Source organism: Grammomys surdaster, unplaced genomic scaffold, assembly GCF_004785775.1.
Source record: "Grammomys surdaster isolate TR1022 unplaced genomic scaffold, NIH_TR_1.0 125996, whole genome shotgun sequence".
In the NCBI taxonomy this organism is placed as follows: Eukaryota; Metazoa; Chordata; class Mammalia; order Rodentia; family Muridae; genus Grammomys; species Grammomys surdaster.
In genome coordinates, this window is record NW_021620812.1 from 2,257,655 (window position 1) to 2,275,662 (window position 18,008).

An 18,008-nucleotide genomic window follows, 5' to 3' on the forward strand; every position below is an offset into this window, starting at 1 on the left:
CACCTGGGCATATGCATCCCCCACAGTGCTCCACATCTGCACTGCTCTCAAGCTCCGTCAACATCTAAAAATTACATTCTTAATGATCCGCTCAGGCCTCCTTGTTAGCATTCTGTCTAAACTCCACCTCACAGTTACCTGGCAACAGCCAGGTAGGCCTGCCCACTATAAAAGGGGCTGCTTGCCCCCCTCCTCTCTCTTAATCTCTTGATCTCTTGCCTGTAGCTTCTCTGTCCCCTCTCCCCTTCCCTTCCCCCTCTCTCCACATGGTCATGGCTGGCCTCTACTCCTCTACCTCTCTGCACTCTCTCTCCCTCTCTTTTCTCTCCGCCACCTTCTCCTGTTTCTCTCCCCACCTTTGCCCTCTGCCCTGAATAACCCCCCCACCCCACCCCTTGGAACTGTTTGGTTTGGTGTTGTCTGTTCTAAGCTGTGTGCCGAAGTCTAACACTGGTGCATTCAGGCTGAGATAGAATACTTCGGGTATGATGGCAGCTCCCACCAGCTGCTGGTGCTGCCGTGACCCCGTGCAGGACTAAAGCCACGTGGTCTGCCATTACCACCGCTGCTACCTGCCATCATTGCCACTGCTGCTGCAACTCCATCCATTGCTGTGAGGCTCACAAAACTTTTACCACGTGAGCTGTGCCGCCGAGGCCCCCACGTGGTACCCTGCCACGTGGGCTGGGCAGCCAGACAGGCCTACACAGACCTCACAGTTCCACCTTTCCTGATACCAGACTGCACAAGCCCACAAACACACACCAGCATATTAATTGGTAAGGAGCTTCCAATTGGTGAGAGGGACCCTGGACGCCCAGTTAGGGCCTGGCCAGCCTTCCCTGGGCTGAGGGGTTGGCTTTTCATTGCCCCAGTCCATATGACTGGCCTCTAGCTGAACTACAACCTAGGACATTGGATGTTTGGGTGACCCCCCCCAAAGTAGTTCACAGCTCCCTCCAAGCTCTTGCAGCAGCCAGAAATCCTAGTACTAGGTTGGGCTACTTTCTGGCGAAACTCTGGAGTGCCGCAGCAGCCAAGGCCCCTAGATATTCTTGCAATGACCTGATATCTAGGCTGTTTGCCTGATTTTTCGTTGCTGACTTTTCTTCCGGGACGCCGATACAAATAGCTCTGGTAATCCAATGGGCACCACATTGTCTTAAACTGTACCCACAGACACCCCATTGGGTTGTCTCCTGAAAAACCTCAAATCTCTAAAATTAACGCCTGATTTGAGCCCTTCCAAATTGATACACCTCTGCAATAAGGTCTGGATTGAGTACCCTCTAGATAATGGACTAAAGTGGCCACCTAATGGCACGCTAGACCCAATCATTTTAAAGGGTCTCCACACATACTGCCAGCAGTCTGGTAAATGGAAAGCGGTTCCCTACATCCAAGCATTCATCTACCTTCGCTCTAATCCCTCTATGTGTTCTGCCAGTCCCCCATTCCCCACTGCTCAGAGTAACCGTCCACACGGTCCCAGGGAAGATTTCTTGAGCTCAGAGCTAACCCTGCCCTTCCCTGAACCTTGTTCTAGGACTGCTCCCCTTGGATGAGACATTTCCCCTCTCCTCTCGAGACAGTTTCTTGTGGCTGAGTACCCCAGGCCAGGCCTGGACAGACTGTTCTCTCTCAGAAGCGCCGGCTCCAACTCTAGTCCCCAGTGTGTCTCCTCCAGGTGTCAGCCTTTCACGTGCTTCTCCTCCTCCTCCTCCTCTGTCATCTGTGGCCGCTTAAACCCACTTAGTTCAGCCAGTTTGCCTGAAAAGCAGCGGTCCGGGACCCTGCTTGCTCCCTTCCCCCCTCTGCCTCCTCAGTCATTTGCGGCTGACTGGACCCATTTAGTTCTGCCAGCTTGCCTGAAGCAGCAGGTTCGGCACCTGGCTTGCACCCTTCCCCTCTGTGGTTCTTAGCTCTGCTCTGGGTCTACACCTTACGTCCTGCCAGGGACCCTCTCTGAGACTTGCTTCCCCATGTGCGCAACCACTCGCACAAAGGGCTTGGCTGCCTGAGCATTCGAGGGAGGCGCGCTCTCTCCCTCTCTGCCCGGGACCTGTAAAGTGAGTGTTAGCTGTGCCTTCTGCCACAAGAACAGCTGACATAAACGTTGCTGTGATACGGGACACACTTGCTTTTCCTTACCCACTGCAAACTCTAACCGCCAGAGACACTGGGCAGTGACTTCTGGCCGCTAGTAGGAAGTCCCGCCCTGTCGCTGCTGCCCATGGACCTGACCCGCAGCCCCTGTGGCTCACAGCCCCTACCCACCTGCTGTACGATCGTATGCCACTGTTGTCAGCTTTCTTATTCTGGCCCTAGCCAAATGTTTCTTTACTAATACAAAAATGTGCTTTTCTCTGCCTACACAATCTGCCAAAGTTACTTAAGACAGGATAGGAAAGACTCTCTGTCTTGATAGATTTTTACTACTGCTATTGAATTCTATTCAGTTATAACCAATCCTTATGGCTCTCAATCTCGTCAGAAGTCTCCTAATAGTATACTTAAGTTTATGGCCAACAGAATTCCCAAAGCCTCTAACAGTTGACCCAAGATGGTTTCAGAAGACTTGGACACCGGACTCCTAGAAGATAACAGCCTGGATTGTGTGCAAACAAATGCAGTGGACTAAACTGGATGCTCTGAGTCAAATGACTTGTCTAAACCAAGGTAAGTCATTTCTCATGTCACGCGTATCCATTCCACAAAAAAAAACAAAAAAAACCAAAAAACAAAAAACAAAAAAACCCTGTGTCTTCTGCACTTGGAAGCCAAACTGACTTCACCCAAGAGAGTATAGAGACCCCGGGAACTGTTGGCTAGTGGACTCTGTCATGTTTTAAAATAATATATAACTGGTAGATTACTGTTTACTCTTTCTCAGACTTCTGACTACATTGACAGCTAAGCTTTCACAGATATTATCTCTTACCTCATTACCTAAACTCAGTTGCCATCAATTAAATGCTTCATATTTCCTCTTCTATCCCACTGTCCTAAATTATCTGAGTTCCTATAAACTTGCCTAACTCTAATAAAACATTCCATATACGATCCAGCAAAGGTTCATCTTAAAGATTGCTCGTGTTGGTAACTCATGCTGGTATCTCTTTTGTAGACTTATAAGCTACAGGAAACCCACTCAGATCTACCTTTCATGGACCAAATAGATGCCATCCAGATAAGTAAGTCTGTCTAAAGTTCCCACTTATGACCTATTACAAAGGGTGGGATCCCTCTGGGTTTCAAGTGTACATCTTAGAAAAATTTTCTTTCTCTCAAATGTACTTAATCTTATTCCTTACATCTTGTCAAGTCCAGGCACATTCAAAACAGCTCCAGAAAAGCAACCTCCAGATGCTCCATCTCCTGTCACACACACAGCTGCTTCTACTGGACCTGTTCCTTCTGAGCTATCCTCAGATGGCTCGCTCCACAGACCCTGGACAGCAGGAAACAGCCAACTCTCCTAAGACCAGACAAACATCCTTCATACCCATTCTTCTAGGTTCCTCCTAAAGACACATCACCCCCAATGCCAGCAGGAAGTAGCCAGATATCACAACAACCTTATCCCTGCTTTGCCGTCACCTTTCTAATTTTTCTTTTTTAATTAAACCAAAATGGGGGAATGTTAGTATTCTGTCTAAACTCCACCTCCACAGTTACCTGGCAACAGCCAGGTATGCTCCTCCCCACAGTTACCTGGCAACAGCCAGGTGTGCTCCTCCCCACAGTTACCTGGCAACAGCCAGGTAGGCATGCCCACTATTAAAGAGGCTGCTTGCTCCCTCCTCTCTCTCTTAATCTCTTGCCTGTAGCTTCTCTCTGTCCCCTCCCCCTTTCCCTTCCCCCTCTCTCCACATGGTCATGGCTGGCCTCTACTCTTCTACCTCTGCTCTCTCTCTCTCTCTCTCTCTCTCTCTCTCTCTCTCTCTCCTCTCTGTCATCTTCTCCCGTTTTTCTCCCCACCTTTGCCCTCTGCCCTGAATAAACCCCCCACCCCTTGGAACCGTCTGGTCTGGTGTTGTCTGTTCTAAGCTGCGCGCCGAAGTCTAATACTCCTCCAAATCATCTGATCCATGAGGTAGTGCTGATGGTTAAAATCGTGAGCTCAAAGCCAGATGGCTTTCATTAAAGTTGGAGCTCCATTACTTCTGAGCCATGTAACCTCAGAAGAGTTTATCTTCCTAGTTTATTGTTTCCTAGTGAGCTCATGTAAACACAGGAATGAAACCCGCCTCTAAATATTACAAGAATTAAATGTTAATGTATATAAACACCCAAAGTTAGCAATTTATCACCTTATGCCATTAAGGGAACTATTTTCTTCAGCTGCCTAAGCATATAACACAGAAGAATAAACCAATCTGTGGGCTGGAAGAATTAACTTTCTCAGGGAATGTTTTCTTTTGTGCCCCCAATAATTTATACATGTCCTGAGAGCACCAAGGATGTTAAAAGCACATGTTGGTTTGTGTAAGCTAACCTTTCATATTTGTTGTTTTAAGCTGGTAATTCCTAGGGCATGAGAACCACAGCTACAGGGCCTAGCATTAACCTCCTTTGGGTCGTCTTGTCTATAGCGAGACTTTAACATGCTTTCAGAGCCCCTTTATGTTTTTGATGTTTCTGATACTGAGACCTAGGTTGATCATGAGAAATTAATTTATGAACCTGAAATACACAGTTTTTATCCTTTAATGAATGAGAACAACCTTAGAAGTCCTCAAGGCTTCCCATAAATGATGATTACACATTAATGGAGTTCTACAATTATCAGTTGCCACCCGGCTCTCAGTGGACTAGCTTTTGTTGGGTTAGCTCGTTGGTAATCTTTTAAAATAATAAGCAAATCTAAACATTTCTTAAAAATTGTCTACCTTTCTTCGACACCTGGAAGTTTACAGGATTCTTGCAGAGACCCTGACAATACTCTTCTTTTGTGAGAGCATCAGCATGTCGAGTGTTAATTCCAGCTCAATTATGCAGTGGCCAAAGTCTCTTCCCCTCACAGCCTTGTTACTCACATACTTCAGTTTTTCCCAAAAAAGGATCTGCTTTTTTTGGGGGGTGGAGTGGGGTAGGGAATGGGAAAGAAACCTAGACGCCCTTTCAGCTTTGACTCTGGCCCGTGGGCCTGGCTTTATTTCCTGAGATGAAGCCAAGTGTGTTTTCTGTGTCTCAGCTTTGCAGTCCCTAGGCACATTCTATTTCTGTTATTGAGAAGGCACTGGGTCTATTTTAGTCTCTGCAGACGCTAGTGGAGATTCCAGGGATGCCTCTCTTCTTTTATAACCCCATGCTGTCCACATAGGACACCAGTTAGAAAAGGGAGCCTGGTACTGTCTCACTGTCACCTGACTGCTGCTGGCTAGTTTCCACAGCTTAACTACAACCTGAAACTTTGTCCTTTCTATGTCTTTATTGAAGATGAGTAAGTTCCAGCTGCCAACAAGTGTTTTGTAGTCTTAAGTTGTTCAAATTATCAACAGTCTAGAAAACTACTGTGGCTCTTTTTTTTTTTTTTGAAGGCTTTCTGTGTGTCTGAGGGTTTGTTGTTTGTTTTGAGACAGGGTCTTACTATGTAGCCCTAGCTGCCACAGAACTCACTGTGTAGACCAGGCCAGTCTCTGCCACGACACTTATCCCCTTTTGTGTGACAATCTGCTACCCACATTGTAACCCTGCACCACCACCTCCCAGGTTTTAGAATACTAAAATATATAGTTTGAAACAAAGAACAACGTTAAAGTTGAAAATCAAAAACAATCTCAGAAGGGAGGCACTACATTTTGAAATACCCTTCAGTGGGCCCCTGTCCTGCTAAGCTAAGGGAAGCACTGAGACCCAGAGTCTAAAGGCTGATCAGTTCTGGATGTGCTCTCACCGCTACAGCTTTACTGAGAGACGACGACACATGTGCACAAACATCTTGGCACAGTAGCATAGCACAAAGCAGACTGCCCTAACAGTTGTGACTGCTTTTCCCTATTTATCAAAACACTCACACGTCATGATGGCAGAACAGGACAACTGTGACTCCTAACTGTGAAATGCAGCTGCCAATACAAACCAGGTGACACGGGAATGGGAGGGGCGTCCACAGTTAGGCAGCAGCACTACTTCTCCTTACATAAAATGACTGAAATAATATAGAACTAAGAATGAGCTTGCAGTTGAAGAGTTACAGCCTTAATAGAACCTATAGGTACAACTGGTCTATATACTACAATGGCCCTGGTCAAAGAGACAAATGAGAACAGAAAATGAGTCCAAATGTTAGGTCAACCTCTTCCTGGAGGAAAGTGATTGTGGGTCTTTCCCTAACTCTACAATGGCTTTACATGGCTGAGTGAAGTCCTCCACAGATAAATCACAGCTGTGGAAGTATAATTTGGATTACGAGGCAAAGGTAAACATTGGGGACCCTCTGTTTCTGGAGCCCGCAGCACTGTGACTGTACTGTCCATCGCTGACTTTGTGTTGACCTGCTGTTGACCTAAGAAATGACACTAGCTCATCTGCATTTTGTGGTATTAGTATACCCTCTAAAATTAAAATTATGATGCTTAATGCTGGAGAGGAACCACATTTACTAACCATATTTCTCAACTGCTGTGTAATTTGTACTCTATCTATTTAGAGAACTGAGTATATAATTTAAGTCTACAGTTGAGATCAGTCCCTAAAAATACAGCCTCGGGGAGGTTCCTCTCCTGTGACAGTGATTCTGCAGGAAAAGGGGATACCAGTCTCACAGCATCAAGCCCAGGCTGTCTCATGGGAGGAGAGGCTGAGGTATTTCTACTTGCAGCCAAGCTTACTCAGGGTCTCTGGATGCTCTATCTGGCGACTTACCAAATCTGAGAAATCTCTTGCTCCTAGACAGGAGGGGCTGTTTTACAGTTTCTCCTATTCTCCACCAGAGAGTTCCCTTAGAGGAACTCTCCTTGACTCAAAACAAAATACAAAACCCCAAGAGACACAAGCACTTCTACAAAGGAGGAGCTCCAGGAAAGGGGGAAACACGGAAATGATACCAGCTGCCCTTCCACAGTCTCCCTCAGCACATGGATTTGACTTAATATCTAAATAATTTTCCGTAGTTCATTTTTGCTTAAAGAAACAAAGTTCCTATATGACTTCTCTGGTCCACCCTTCTAGGTTTACTGCTATGTGCACTGTTGTGCTATGTATGTCTCCTCTGTAGCTCGATTCCATGGCTCTCTCTGTCTGAGATGATCTATCTGTGATCTTCCTGGCAGGCCTACTGTCTGTTTTTAAGTGATTCCTTCCACGAAGTCTTCCAGTAAGTGCCCAAAGAAAACTGAAATGCTTTTCCTTCAGTGTCTCCACAGCAGTATACACACTGAGCCAGGCTTACCCCACTGTACTGTTTACCCTGTGATGGCTGCTAAACACCAGGCTCTGGTTGACTAAAACTGTAGTAAGAGCTTCATTTTTTTTCCCTCTGACATCTTTTGCCATGGTTTCTGTACACAAAGAATTGACTATGCTTGGGCCATGTGTGCTGGTATGCTCTTGTAATACCAACATGCAGAAGACATGTTTTTCATTTATTGTATGTATGTATGTATGTATGCATGTATGTATGTATGCATGTATATATGTATGCATGCATGCGTGCATGCACATACAGGCACATATAGCACAGCGTGTGAGTCGAAGTCAGTGGACAGCCTATGGGATTCAGTTTTCACCCACCACCATGTGGGCTCCAGGGATCCTAGGTGGACAGGCTTGTGCCGTTACCCATTGGGCCATCTGGCCAGTTCAGATGCTGTCTTTAAGGCCAGTCTATGCTGTGCAGTGAAGTGTCTATCTTAAAACAAACAAATGTAACAAAAATAACAAAGCCACAAAAGAAAACAAGTTTTTCTGAATACATATTCCAGGTCTAAGATCCTTTGTTTATTCTGTTCAAACAATAGATCATGTGGTGGCCTAATACCTATACGTATATTATATATAAGTATACATATATTATAGCATGCCTTTTGACCTGGTTTGTTTTTAAGGTCTGAATTTGTTCCTATACATCAGTGTAACCTCAAAATCTTTTGCATCAGAAAACAAACAAACAAACAAACAAACAAAACTCCACAAACAAAACCCCACAGCCAACACCGATCACACTCATGGCTCTAGAGTTGCTTCTAATACTGATATTGCAATACATACTTTTATTAGAAAGTAAGCATATAAAATACAAAGCCTGATTAATTTAAAAAGGAAGCTATAGGTTAATAAGCTGGAACTTTATTCTTGTAAGCCCTATCAATTAAACAATGCCTACAAAGCAAGCTCCATAGGTTGTAAATCACCTTTATTTCTAAACTCCCATTAAATAAATCCAGCAATTTGGTCCAACACAAACACTAGCCAATGAAAGTGAACAACATATTGGGCTGGAGTGTCTCAAGGTTAGAGCACCTGTGTAGCATACACAGCACTGCATTTCATTCCCAGCACCACAGATGAAAGACGACACCAATGCTAATTCCTGAATATCTTATATGATTCTCAGTCTGAATAAGTAGAGACGCAGACACAACTAAAGCCCATGATTTATGTTACTCACTCAAAATAAACAACCCAGAAACTCCTGCTCTAAAACACACAACACGCTACCAAGGCTGGGACTGACAGAGACCTAGTGCGTCAGATGTATAACACAGGCTCACGTACATGACGGTGGCAAAAGGCCCTTTCTAAAGTGATGTCATCCCGCATGATGGTAACAGAAGACTCTTTCTAATGTGACGTCACTCCTTGGTGTCAGGTTTTAGATTCTGTATTCTACCAATCACAGTATCTGTGACCAGCTAAAGAGTACATTCTATCAAAATATATGAAAGATAAGAAAATAATGAAGATAACAAAAATTTCTATTTATTGTAAGATATAAAAATACTTTTATTGTGTATTTCATATATATGAAGATTGTCATACTTAGCATATATACATTTAGAGAGAATAAAATAAAATAGCATTTCTGAATCTACCATCTATTTTTACCACTTTTAAAAGCTTACAAGTTATCTACTTATTAATGAAAAAATAATTATGTAGAATACTACTACTGCATATCTACCACTTGATAGCCCTGGTATTTGATCTGTAAATGAACTCCAAAAATTCTCAGGAACAACAAGATAAGCCAAGAGTGGACTCAAGCCCCAAACATCCTAAAGCAGACCTGCTTACTGTCAGGTCTTTATCTTAGGCTGTTAAACAGGCAGGCTTCAGTTACAAGACAGGAAAGAACAGGCAGCGAGGGGAGCTAAGGATCTGCTCTGCAGGGAGCTCTGGCTCCAAGTCAATATTACAGATACATTGTAGTAATCTCCAATTGTTTGATATGAGGAAGACTTACCCGGTTACTCAGATTACATGCAATCAGAAGGCCTGGCCTGGTCTTACCTCATTTGAATCACTTAACACAACGGTGCATGGTAAACAGTTCAATACACACTTGAAGATTATTTTGTTTACTTTTCTTATATTTATTTATGGGTTGCCATTTGTGCACTTGGGGTCAGAAGAAACTTGTGGGAGTTCAATTCTCTCATTACAGTATGTGGGTTCTACGGACTGAATTCAGGTGCCAGGCTTGGCAGCAAGCCATCCTGGTAGCCAGCAAATTGCCTAGGTTTTTTTGAGCCAGGTTTACTTGTAGCCCTGGCTGGCCCAGAACTCAGCTATGTAGACCAAGCAGGCTGGTCTCGAGCTCTCAGGGATCTGCCTCCCTCTGCTCCCGACTGCTGTATTAAAAGTATGTGTCACCATGTCCAGCATAGATCAGAAAATCTTAAAGCTATCTTCCTATCTATTGATCCAGGTGCATGCAGAAATCAGCTGCTTAAAAAAACATCTGCTAAACTCAGAAATACCAGTTTCATAGTCTCAACCCAAAGCTTCCTGCTAGCAGGTCTAGCTCAAGCTCAGGAATCCATATTGTGTGAAGGCAGCAAGCAGGCTTCTTTGGTTTTTTCTTTTGACATAGTCTCCCTAAATAGTCCAGACTGGCCTTTGGCTTTTGTCTTCCTACTCCTGTCTTCCAAATGCTGGCATCATTAAGTATGGAGGAAAACCAAACATGAATGAATAGCATCCCTCCCTTACTCGCCTAATGCAAAGCCATTTTCTTACCACAGGATTAAGGAGGGGTCAAAATAACTATTCTGCTGCATTTCCTTTGTAAGCAGAGAGAGAGAGGGGGGGGGATGTGTGTGTGTGTGTGTACATGTGACTGTGTGTGTGTATGTGTTCCTGAGCCTGTGTTTGCACGTGTGCGTGCAGATGCAGACGCTGAGATGTGGAGGCCGGAGGGAGGTTGGGGCAGGTGTCTTTGGAAGTCACTCTCTATTGTTTATTATTATCCACTCCGACTGTTCTCTGACAACGTCATGCATGTATCTAGTGCATGTGACTGCTCTTCTCTCCTGCCCTCCTACCCGCCCTCCCCCCACATGCCCCACCCTCGGTTTTAGTTTTATGATCCACTGATTTCCACCAGGACGATTTGGCATACAATAGAACGCAGTAACTATCCCTTAGGCAGAGTTAATGGGTTGCTAACAGTTCAGCAGAGTGAAGAGGCTTCCCCTCCCCATCCATGATTGGTGACTGAGTGGCCAGTCCCCTGCGGGCCCACTGCAAGCACGCACAGCTGCTGTGAGGTACTGTGACGACCTGTCATGCCCTGACAACAGCATTTAGTACTTTCTCTCTCTGTCATTTCTGCGCTCTGCTGTAACGCTCCCTGAGTCTTAGAGGGAGTGGTCTGTGTGTCCTGTTTAGGGCACCTTAGTTTTTGAGTCAGAGTCTCTCACTGAATCTGAAATTCCAAACTTCAGTTAAGAAGATTAGTCAATGAGCTCCGGTGTCTGCTGGAGTCCACCACTCTGGAGCTGAGATTACACGTCCATGCCAACCCATCTGGCTTCTCCACGGGTGCCAGGGATCCAACCTGAAGTTTGTTTTGCAAACCACTCTCTCTGCTTGCATTTTAAGTTGTTTCTCCCTGTGAGAAGTGTATAGTGGCTAACACTGAGAACTGGGTCCTCACTAAGCAGCTGGGAAACACAAGGTAACTATAACTAACTAGCCATCAGGCTGGCAGAGGTCCCGGACTTGCACAAGTCTAGGCTTGCAAGCTCATCACTGCTGTGCAGAACCTGAGTTACTCTCCTGATCTAGACTGAGTCAGGGCTCTCAACAGTTGCAAAGGCAAGGCTAGGAGGAATTTTCTCTGTTCTGACCTGCACTCCAGGAGGAAGTTATAGAAGGCCTCACCACATTGTCCAGTCCAGCTTATAAGAAAAAGGGTTTAAAAACACTAATACCATTTGAGAGCCAGGGGAAATAAATCAGTTAATAACTAGATTCTTTTAAAAAAGAAAGAAAAGGACAATTTTGCTAGAGTTTGAGAGAAGAATAACAAAGCAGGCAAGCTGGAATGAGCAGCAGTGGGGAGAGAAATACAAGGAGAGCAGGCATGTGTCCTGAGGTGGAAGTCTGTGAGCAGCTGTGTCAGGAGAAGGAATCTGAGGGGGGAAGGAGGGAGGGAGGGAATATCTCCAGAGTACCATAGAGAGAGAGCTAATATTTTAGCCACTATCTAAAACGGGGAAAGAAATAGCAATACTTTGTTAGTTAGGAAATGGACAGTCTTAATGGAGGGAGGGGGGAGGGAGAGAGAGAGAGAGAGAAAGAGAGAGAGAGAGAGAGAGAGGGAGAGGGGGAGAGGGAGAGGGAAAGGGAGAGAGAAAGCGAGCGGGCGCGGGAGCGACCTGTATTCAGGGATAGGCGTGGTGTGTGCGTGTGTGTGTATTATTTCATTAGGAGATACTTGCTCCTCTCACGCCCTTACCTTCGTCTGCATGTGCGTCATGTTGTGCCCGACCTCTTCCATTTCATATGACATTTCAAATACAAAGGAGGGGCAAACCTGCAATGATTCCTCCATCGTTGCACACAGTGTTTCAAAAGCTGGAATAGTTTCCATTTCTTAAAATTACCATGTTAGCAGGGAAACAGGAGGTTGGCCCAAGGCTGATTATGAGGGGAAGGTCCATCTCCACCCCTAGTGTGATGGTTTGTATATGATCAGCCGAGGGAGTGGCACTATTAGAAAGTGTGGCCCTGCTGGAGTAGGTGTGACCTTGTTGGAGTAAGTGTGTCACTGTGGGTTTTAAGACCCTCATCCTAGCTGCCTAGAAGTCAGTACTCTGCTAGCAGCCTTCAGATGAAGAAGATGTAGGACTCTCAGCTCCTCCTGCACCATGCCTGTCTAGATGCTGCCATGTTCCCGCCTTGATGATAATGGACTGAACCTCTGAACCTGTAAGCCAGCCCCAGTTAAATGTTGTCCTTATAAGAGTTGCATTGGTCATGGTGTCTGCTCACAGCAGTAAAACCCTCACTAAGACACCTATGTAGAGATTTAAAATGCAAACAAGACATGTCATATATGAAGTTGTACACAAGATTAAATGTAACAGAGCATGTTTGCGCAAGTCCAGGCTATGCAAACAACCACCCAGTCTCCACCATGCGGCATGACAACCCCATGCCTTTCTCCAGTGTCTGCCGCTGGCCACGCACCCACTTCCATACTGGTGCACTCTTACTTGGTCCTATACTGTTTTCTAGTAACAGTAATAGGATGCACTAACCATACATCTCTGTTCCTTGTTCTGCGACACAGGAATCTGGAACCTCTCTCTCTGGGGGGTTCCCATAAACCCGAGGAGCAGAAAGCCAATTAATAAAAAGAATCCAGTGTGAGTCCATAAAGTGCTAGCCACAACTACACAGGCATGTAACATTAGTCTGGATCCCGGTGCCCATGTATGTACAACATGTATGTACAACTGAAGTGCATGGAGAGAGGAGGCAGGCAAGCCTCTGCAGCTGACTGGCCAGCCAGCTCAGCTAAGGTAATCAACTCCAGGGTCAGAGAGGCCTGTCTACACACAGGCATGCACATGCACCCGTGTATCACCATGGTATACACACGGCGGTGTACACCACCCTCTGTATAAACACACACACTTTACACACACAGAGCAAGGCAGAGGTAGATTGTGGAGTGACTCATCATTGATCTGAGGCTTCCACAGGCACCACCCGCACAAATACATATAAATATACACCACACAGCCCCACGTAAAACGATCCTATTCTATAATTTTTTAAAATTAAACAAAAATGTTTAAATTTTTTTGTGTTATCAATGTATTCACAGTCTAGAAATGAATAAATCTCTGCATGGTGCCTCAAAGACCAACAAATGTTACCTCGAGGTACAGGGAAAGGCACCCAAGGTGTCCCTCTGGAAAGCAACAGCTCTGCCCTCTACATGCAAAAACCAGAGGACCGGAAGGTTCCGGAAGTGTGTGCAAGTGTGCACAGGGACAGAGGACTGAAAGGATCTGGAAGCGTGTGCATGTGTGCACAGGCATAGTATCAGGCAGAGAATCGAAAAACAAAATCAGAGAAATAAACTCAAATTCAGCGTTGATTTTAGAAATAAAATCTTCGTGAAAGTTTTCAGTTATGTAGCCTGCTACTGTGGTTCATACCTTAATTTCAACATAAAGGAGAACAAAACTGAAGCAATCAGTTCTGGTCGAGACCGCTCAGCTCTACTGCACTACAGCAGAGAGGCAACAGCGTGGCTGGAGAGCGGACCCAGACCCTGGGAGCTCAGGCAGTGAGAGCCTTGTGCATGGACCAGGGTGTGGACGTGACGAGAGGCCTAGGCGCCCACGTGACTGTGCGGAAAAAGGACAGGCCAGGGTGGTGAAGGTGGGACGGACAGAGTCTACATGACCGGATGTCCAGGAAAGAGGAGCAGAGCCAACTGCATTCTCTGATCTCCTCCTATGCATGTCGTGGTCAGAACCATAGAGACCCGACAATCTCAGCTACACCAAGAGTAATGATTCTTCCACGGCCGTAAGGTCCTTAAGGTGAAACACTAGATTTACTGTCACTGTCTAACAATGACTTTACAGTGGAGTCAAGGTGTCTTGTGTCTGGGCTACAGAGACTGCTTACTGTGTCAAGCCCTGGCTATGTGATCATAGGGCCTGAGTTCAGACCCTCAGCACCATGTGACAGCTGGTAAGGACACCCATAACTACGGCTCCAGGGATACCGTAGGTAGGTCGCAGGGGCTGAGCTGGCAAGTAGATAAGTCAGAAAAGTCAGCCCCACAGTCAGTGACAGATCCTATCTCCAAAATAAGGTATGGAGCAATGCAGGAAGACAAAGGAATGGCATGTATCTCTTACATCCACTAAAAGTGCAAATGCACACTCGCCATTCATGTGTACGTGCACACACACACACACACACACAGAAATGTCTTCTTCCAGAAGGTGCCAACATTAATATGAGAAAAATAAAATTGATTCACAGAAAAAGATGCTATTGTCTAGAAAAATATGATCGAATAATATTATTGTAAAGCAAGTTATCATCATATTACATCCATCTACCCATACCCACACAGTCTGTATCACCGTTTTAGAATAATCCTTTTAAAGAGCTGGAATAAAAAAAAATACAAAAATAAAGAGAAACACATGGCAGCATTTGCCTACTTCATCATGACATGGCAATCCTTCATGAAGCTAATGTAATCTGAATCTCACGCTTGTTTTACCATGGCAGGCTGACAGTGCTTGCCCTGCTAGACTGAAGGTGCTAAGCTCCTGCTAGCTAAGCTGTTGTGAGCCGCAGTGCCAGCCCTCCTTTCAGTTTCTGATACCAGGGAGTACAAAGCTGACCAGTCTGTTCTTGAACTTACTCTGGAAGCCTAGGCAGACCTTGGCATTGTGGTCTTCCTGTCCTGGCATTAGAGGCTGACAAAGCCATTCCAGGCAAATCCTACATCCTAAAGATAAACTAAGTCTAAGGAAAGGCCTCTTGGGTAGGACGACGGGTGGAGGCGGGATGTTAGCTCATCTGTGTTCAGCTTCAGAGCTCATGTCCATAACTAACTAGCTAGGTTTACCTAGCTCATGTCCATAACTAAGTACTAAACTATACTAGTTATGTTTACCTAGCTCATGTCCATAACTAAGTACTAAACTACACTAGCTATGTTTATCTAGCTCATGTCCATAACTAAGTACTAAACTACACTAGCTATGTTTACCTAGAACTATAACCACACTGAAAGGGTTTGGCTGACCACACATTTGGAAATAGGTTTTTGTAATATTTTCTGTAATAAAGTTTAAAAAATACATAACAGGGATGGAGCGATGTCTCAGCAGTTAAACGTTCCTGCTCTCGTCCAGAGGACCGAATCCAGTTCCCAACTCTACAGTCAGGTGGCTCACAACTGCCTGTGACTTCAGCTCTAGATCTGATGCCTCTTCTGCCCTACAAGCAAACACACACTCATAAACACATGTACACCATATACATACATACACATACAACATGTACACGCATACGTGTGAGTAAAAATATTTTTAAAAAATGTAATAGCTAATGCCTTTAGTCACAGTGCTTGGGGGGCAGAGGCTGGCAGATCTGAGTTCAAGGCCAGCCTGGTCTTCAGAGTGAGCTCCAGAACAGCCAGGACTACACAGAGAAACCCTTTCTTGAACAGACGAACAAAAAATTATAATAGCTAGCCAGACATTGTGGCACACACTTGTAATTGAAGCATTTGGAAGACTGAGGCAGGAGAATTGTGAACTGGAAGCCAGCCTGAGATAAAGAATGAGTTCAAAGTCAGCACTAAATACACAGGGAGACCCTAGCTCAAAAATTTCTTTTTTACAATTACAAAATCATGACTGTTAGTCATCTGAAAAACAGAAACTATAAATAAATACTGTCCCAAATATCTACACACTAGGAAGTAGATCTTCCATGTAATGAAAGTTTCACTATTACTTAGTGTTTTGTGAATAACCTCTCAAGGTCCTTTCCCTGAGTTACAGTGGCAGGTGTGTGAAATGTGCCCTAAGCTTCAACTCCCAGTCCAGCCAGCCAGCAGCACAGAGTGCACCGATGAGTCAGCCGCTGCCCTCTGCTAGCGGTCTCAACAGCACAGTCAACAGTAAGCCTCTCATATTAGTACAGAGCTAATGCAAGCCTTCACTTCACTTATGGAATGTAACCTCCATCTATGAAATGTGGCTGCAACATCTGTTGTGACTGACATCTGTAACGAGAGGGCAGGTCAAGGGTAAGGTGCTGGTCCAGCAGAGTTTAGAAAGATGGGGCTCAGCAGCTAAGAGCACCTGCTTCTTCCAGAGGACCCAGGTTCAGTCCCTAGCACCTGCATGGTGGCTCATCACACACATATGAAGCAAGAAAATCTTTATTAAGAAAATGGGAGGCTTGGCGGTGGTGGCACATGCCTTTAATCCCAGCACTTGGGAGGCAGAGGCAGGTGGATTTCTGAGTTCCAGGACAGCCAGGGCTACACAGAGAAACCCTGTCTCAAAAAAAGAAAAAAAGAAAGAAAATGGGGGTGGTGGTGCTGGAGAGATGGCTTAGGGGTTAAGAGCAACGACTGTTCTTCCAGAGGTCCTGAGTTCAATCCCCAGCAACCACATGGTGGCTCACAACCATCTGTAATGGGATCCAATGCCCTCTTCTGGTCTATCCAGTGTGCTCACAAACACTAAATAAATAAATCTTAAAAAAAAAAGAAAAAAAGAAAAAAAAAAAGAAAACAGGGGGTCTGGGAAGACAGCTCAGAGTCCAGTGCTTGCTGTGCAGGCTCGGGTTTGGATCCCCAGCAGCTACGTAAAAGCCAGGTGTGGTGACCTGTGCGTACAAGCCCAGCACGAGGGGTAAGGAGACAAGCAGATCCAGAGCTCAGTGGCAAACAGCATGTATAAGCCCAGTGTTAGATCCCAGCTTTGAAACAGAAAAAACAAAACAACAACAAACCCAGAAAGTACGATCCTCACAAGACCTCAGCACACACAGAACTAAGTCTAACATTTGCAGTGTGTGGCTCCCAGGGTGCCTTCCACTGCTGCGGTGAATGTGTGTCTGCAGACACTCTGCCCACTAAGAGTTCACAGTCGACCTTCCTACTCAAAGATGGTGCTCAGTCTTGTAAGTATACTGGTAAGAATATGGACCTTGGATTCAGGGGGCAGAGGCAGGTGGGTCTCTGTGCGTTTGAAGCTAATCTGGTCTACAGAGTAAGTTCTAGGGCAACCAGGGCTACATAGAGAAACCCTGTCTCAAAACAACAACAACAAAAAACAAACAAACAAACAAAAAAAAACCCAGAAAAAATAACAAATAAAAGTCAGAGACAGCTGTGGGATCCCTGGGACTGGAGCTGTCAGTTGTCGCAGCCAGTACTCTTAACCACTGGGCTCTCCAGCCCCCTCATACCCTCATTTCAATCTTAGAGGATTTACAGATAGAAACAATGTTAAATCATTCCTTCCTTCCAAATCTCATTCAAGAAACCTCATGCCTTTAATGTCTCACTGTTTGAGAGGTTTAGGCAGGAGTACCTCTGAGTTCTAGGCCATCCTGGTCTGCATGGTGAGTCCCGGCTAGGAAGACCTACTTGAATATTAAGACACTTAAGAAAAGTAAATAAATACATATGAAAGAAAACCATAGGTTTCAGAAAACCACACAGAACATCTACCTTACCAGTATCATTTGCAAGGGAATTAGGGTCAGATCCCCCAAGGGTAGCTTCAAATTCCTCTTGGAGACGATACGCTCTTTGCAGCAGAGCTTCAAGCTTATGGATGAATTCTGTACTAATAATATCCTACAAAGAAAAAGAACAGTAACACACTGAGACGCTTACCTTCCATGTTAACATTCTAAACACAGAGACACTCATCTCAAGAGAGACTCAGTATGTGGACGGGGCTGGCACAGGGATTACCGGTGGGGGACGGGGCTGGCACAGGGATTACCAGTGGGGGACGGGACTGGCACAGGGATTACCGGTGGGG

General features: G+C 45.2%; 1 protein-coding gene across 4 annotated transcripts in view; it reads right to left on the reverse strand.

Moving 5' to 3' along the window:
- Miga1 (mitoguardin 1) overlaps positions 1-18,008 on the reverse strand; it is a 57,219-nt gene that overhangs the window by 29,830 nt on the left and 9,381 nt on the right. For all 4 annotated transcript variants that reach the window (XM_028754306.1, XM_028754305.1, XM_028754307.1 and 1 more), the window contains exon 6: positions 17,695-17,818. In XM_028754306.1, coding sequence (XP_028610139.1) covers positions 17,695-17,818 — 124 coding nt within the window. The remainder of the gene's footprint in view (positions 1-17,694; positions 17,819-18,008) is intronic.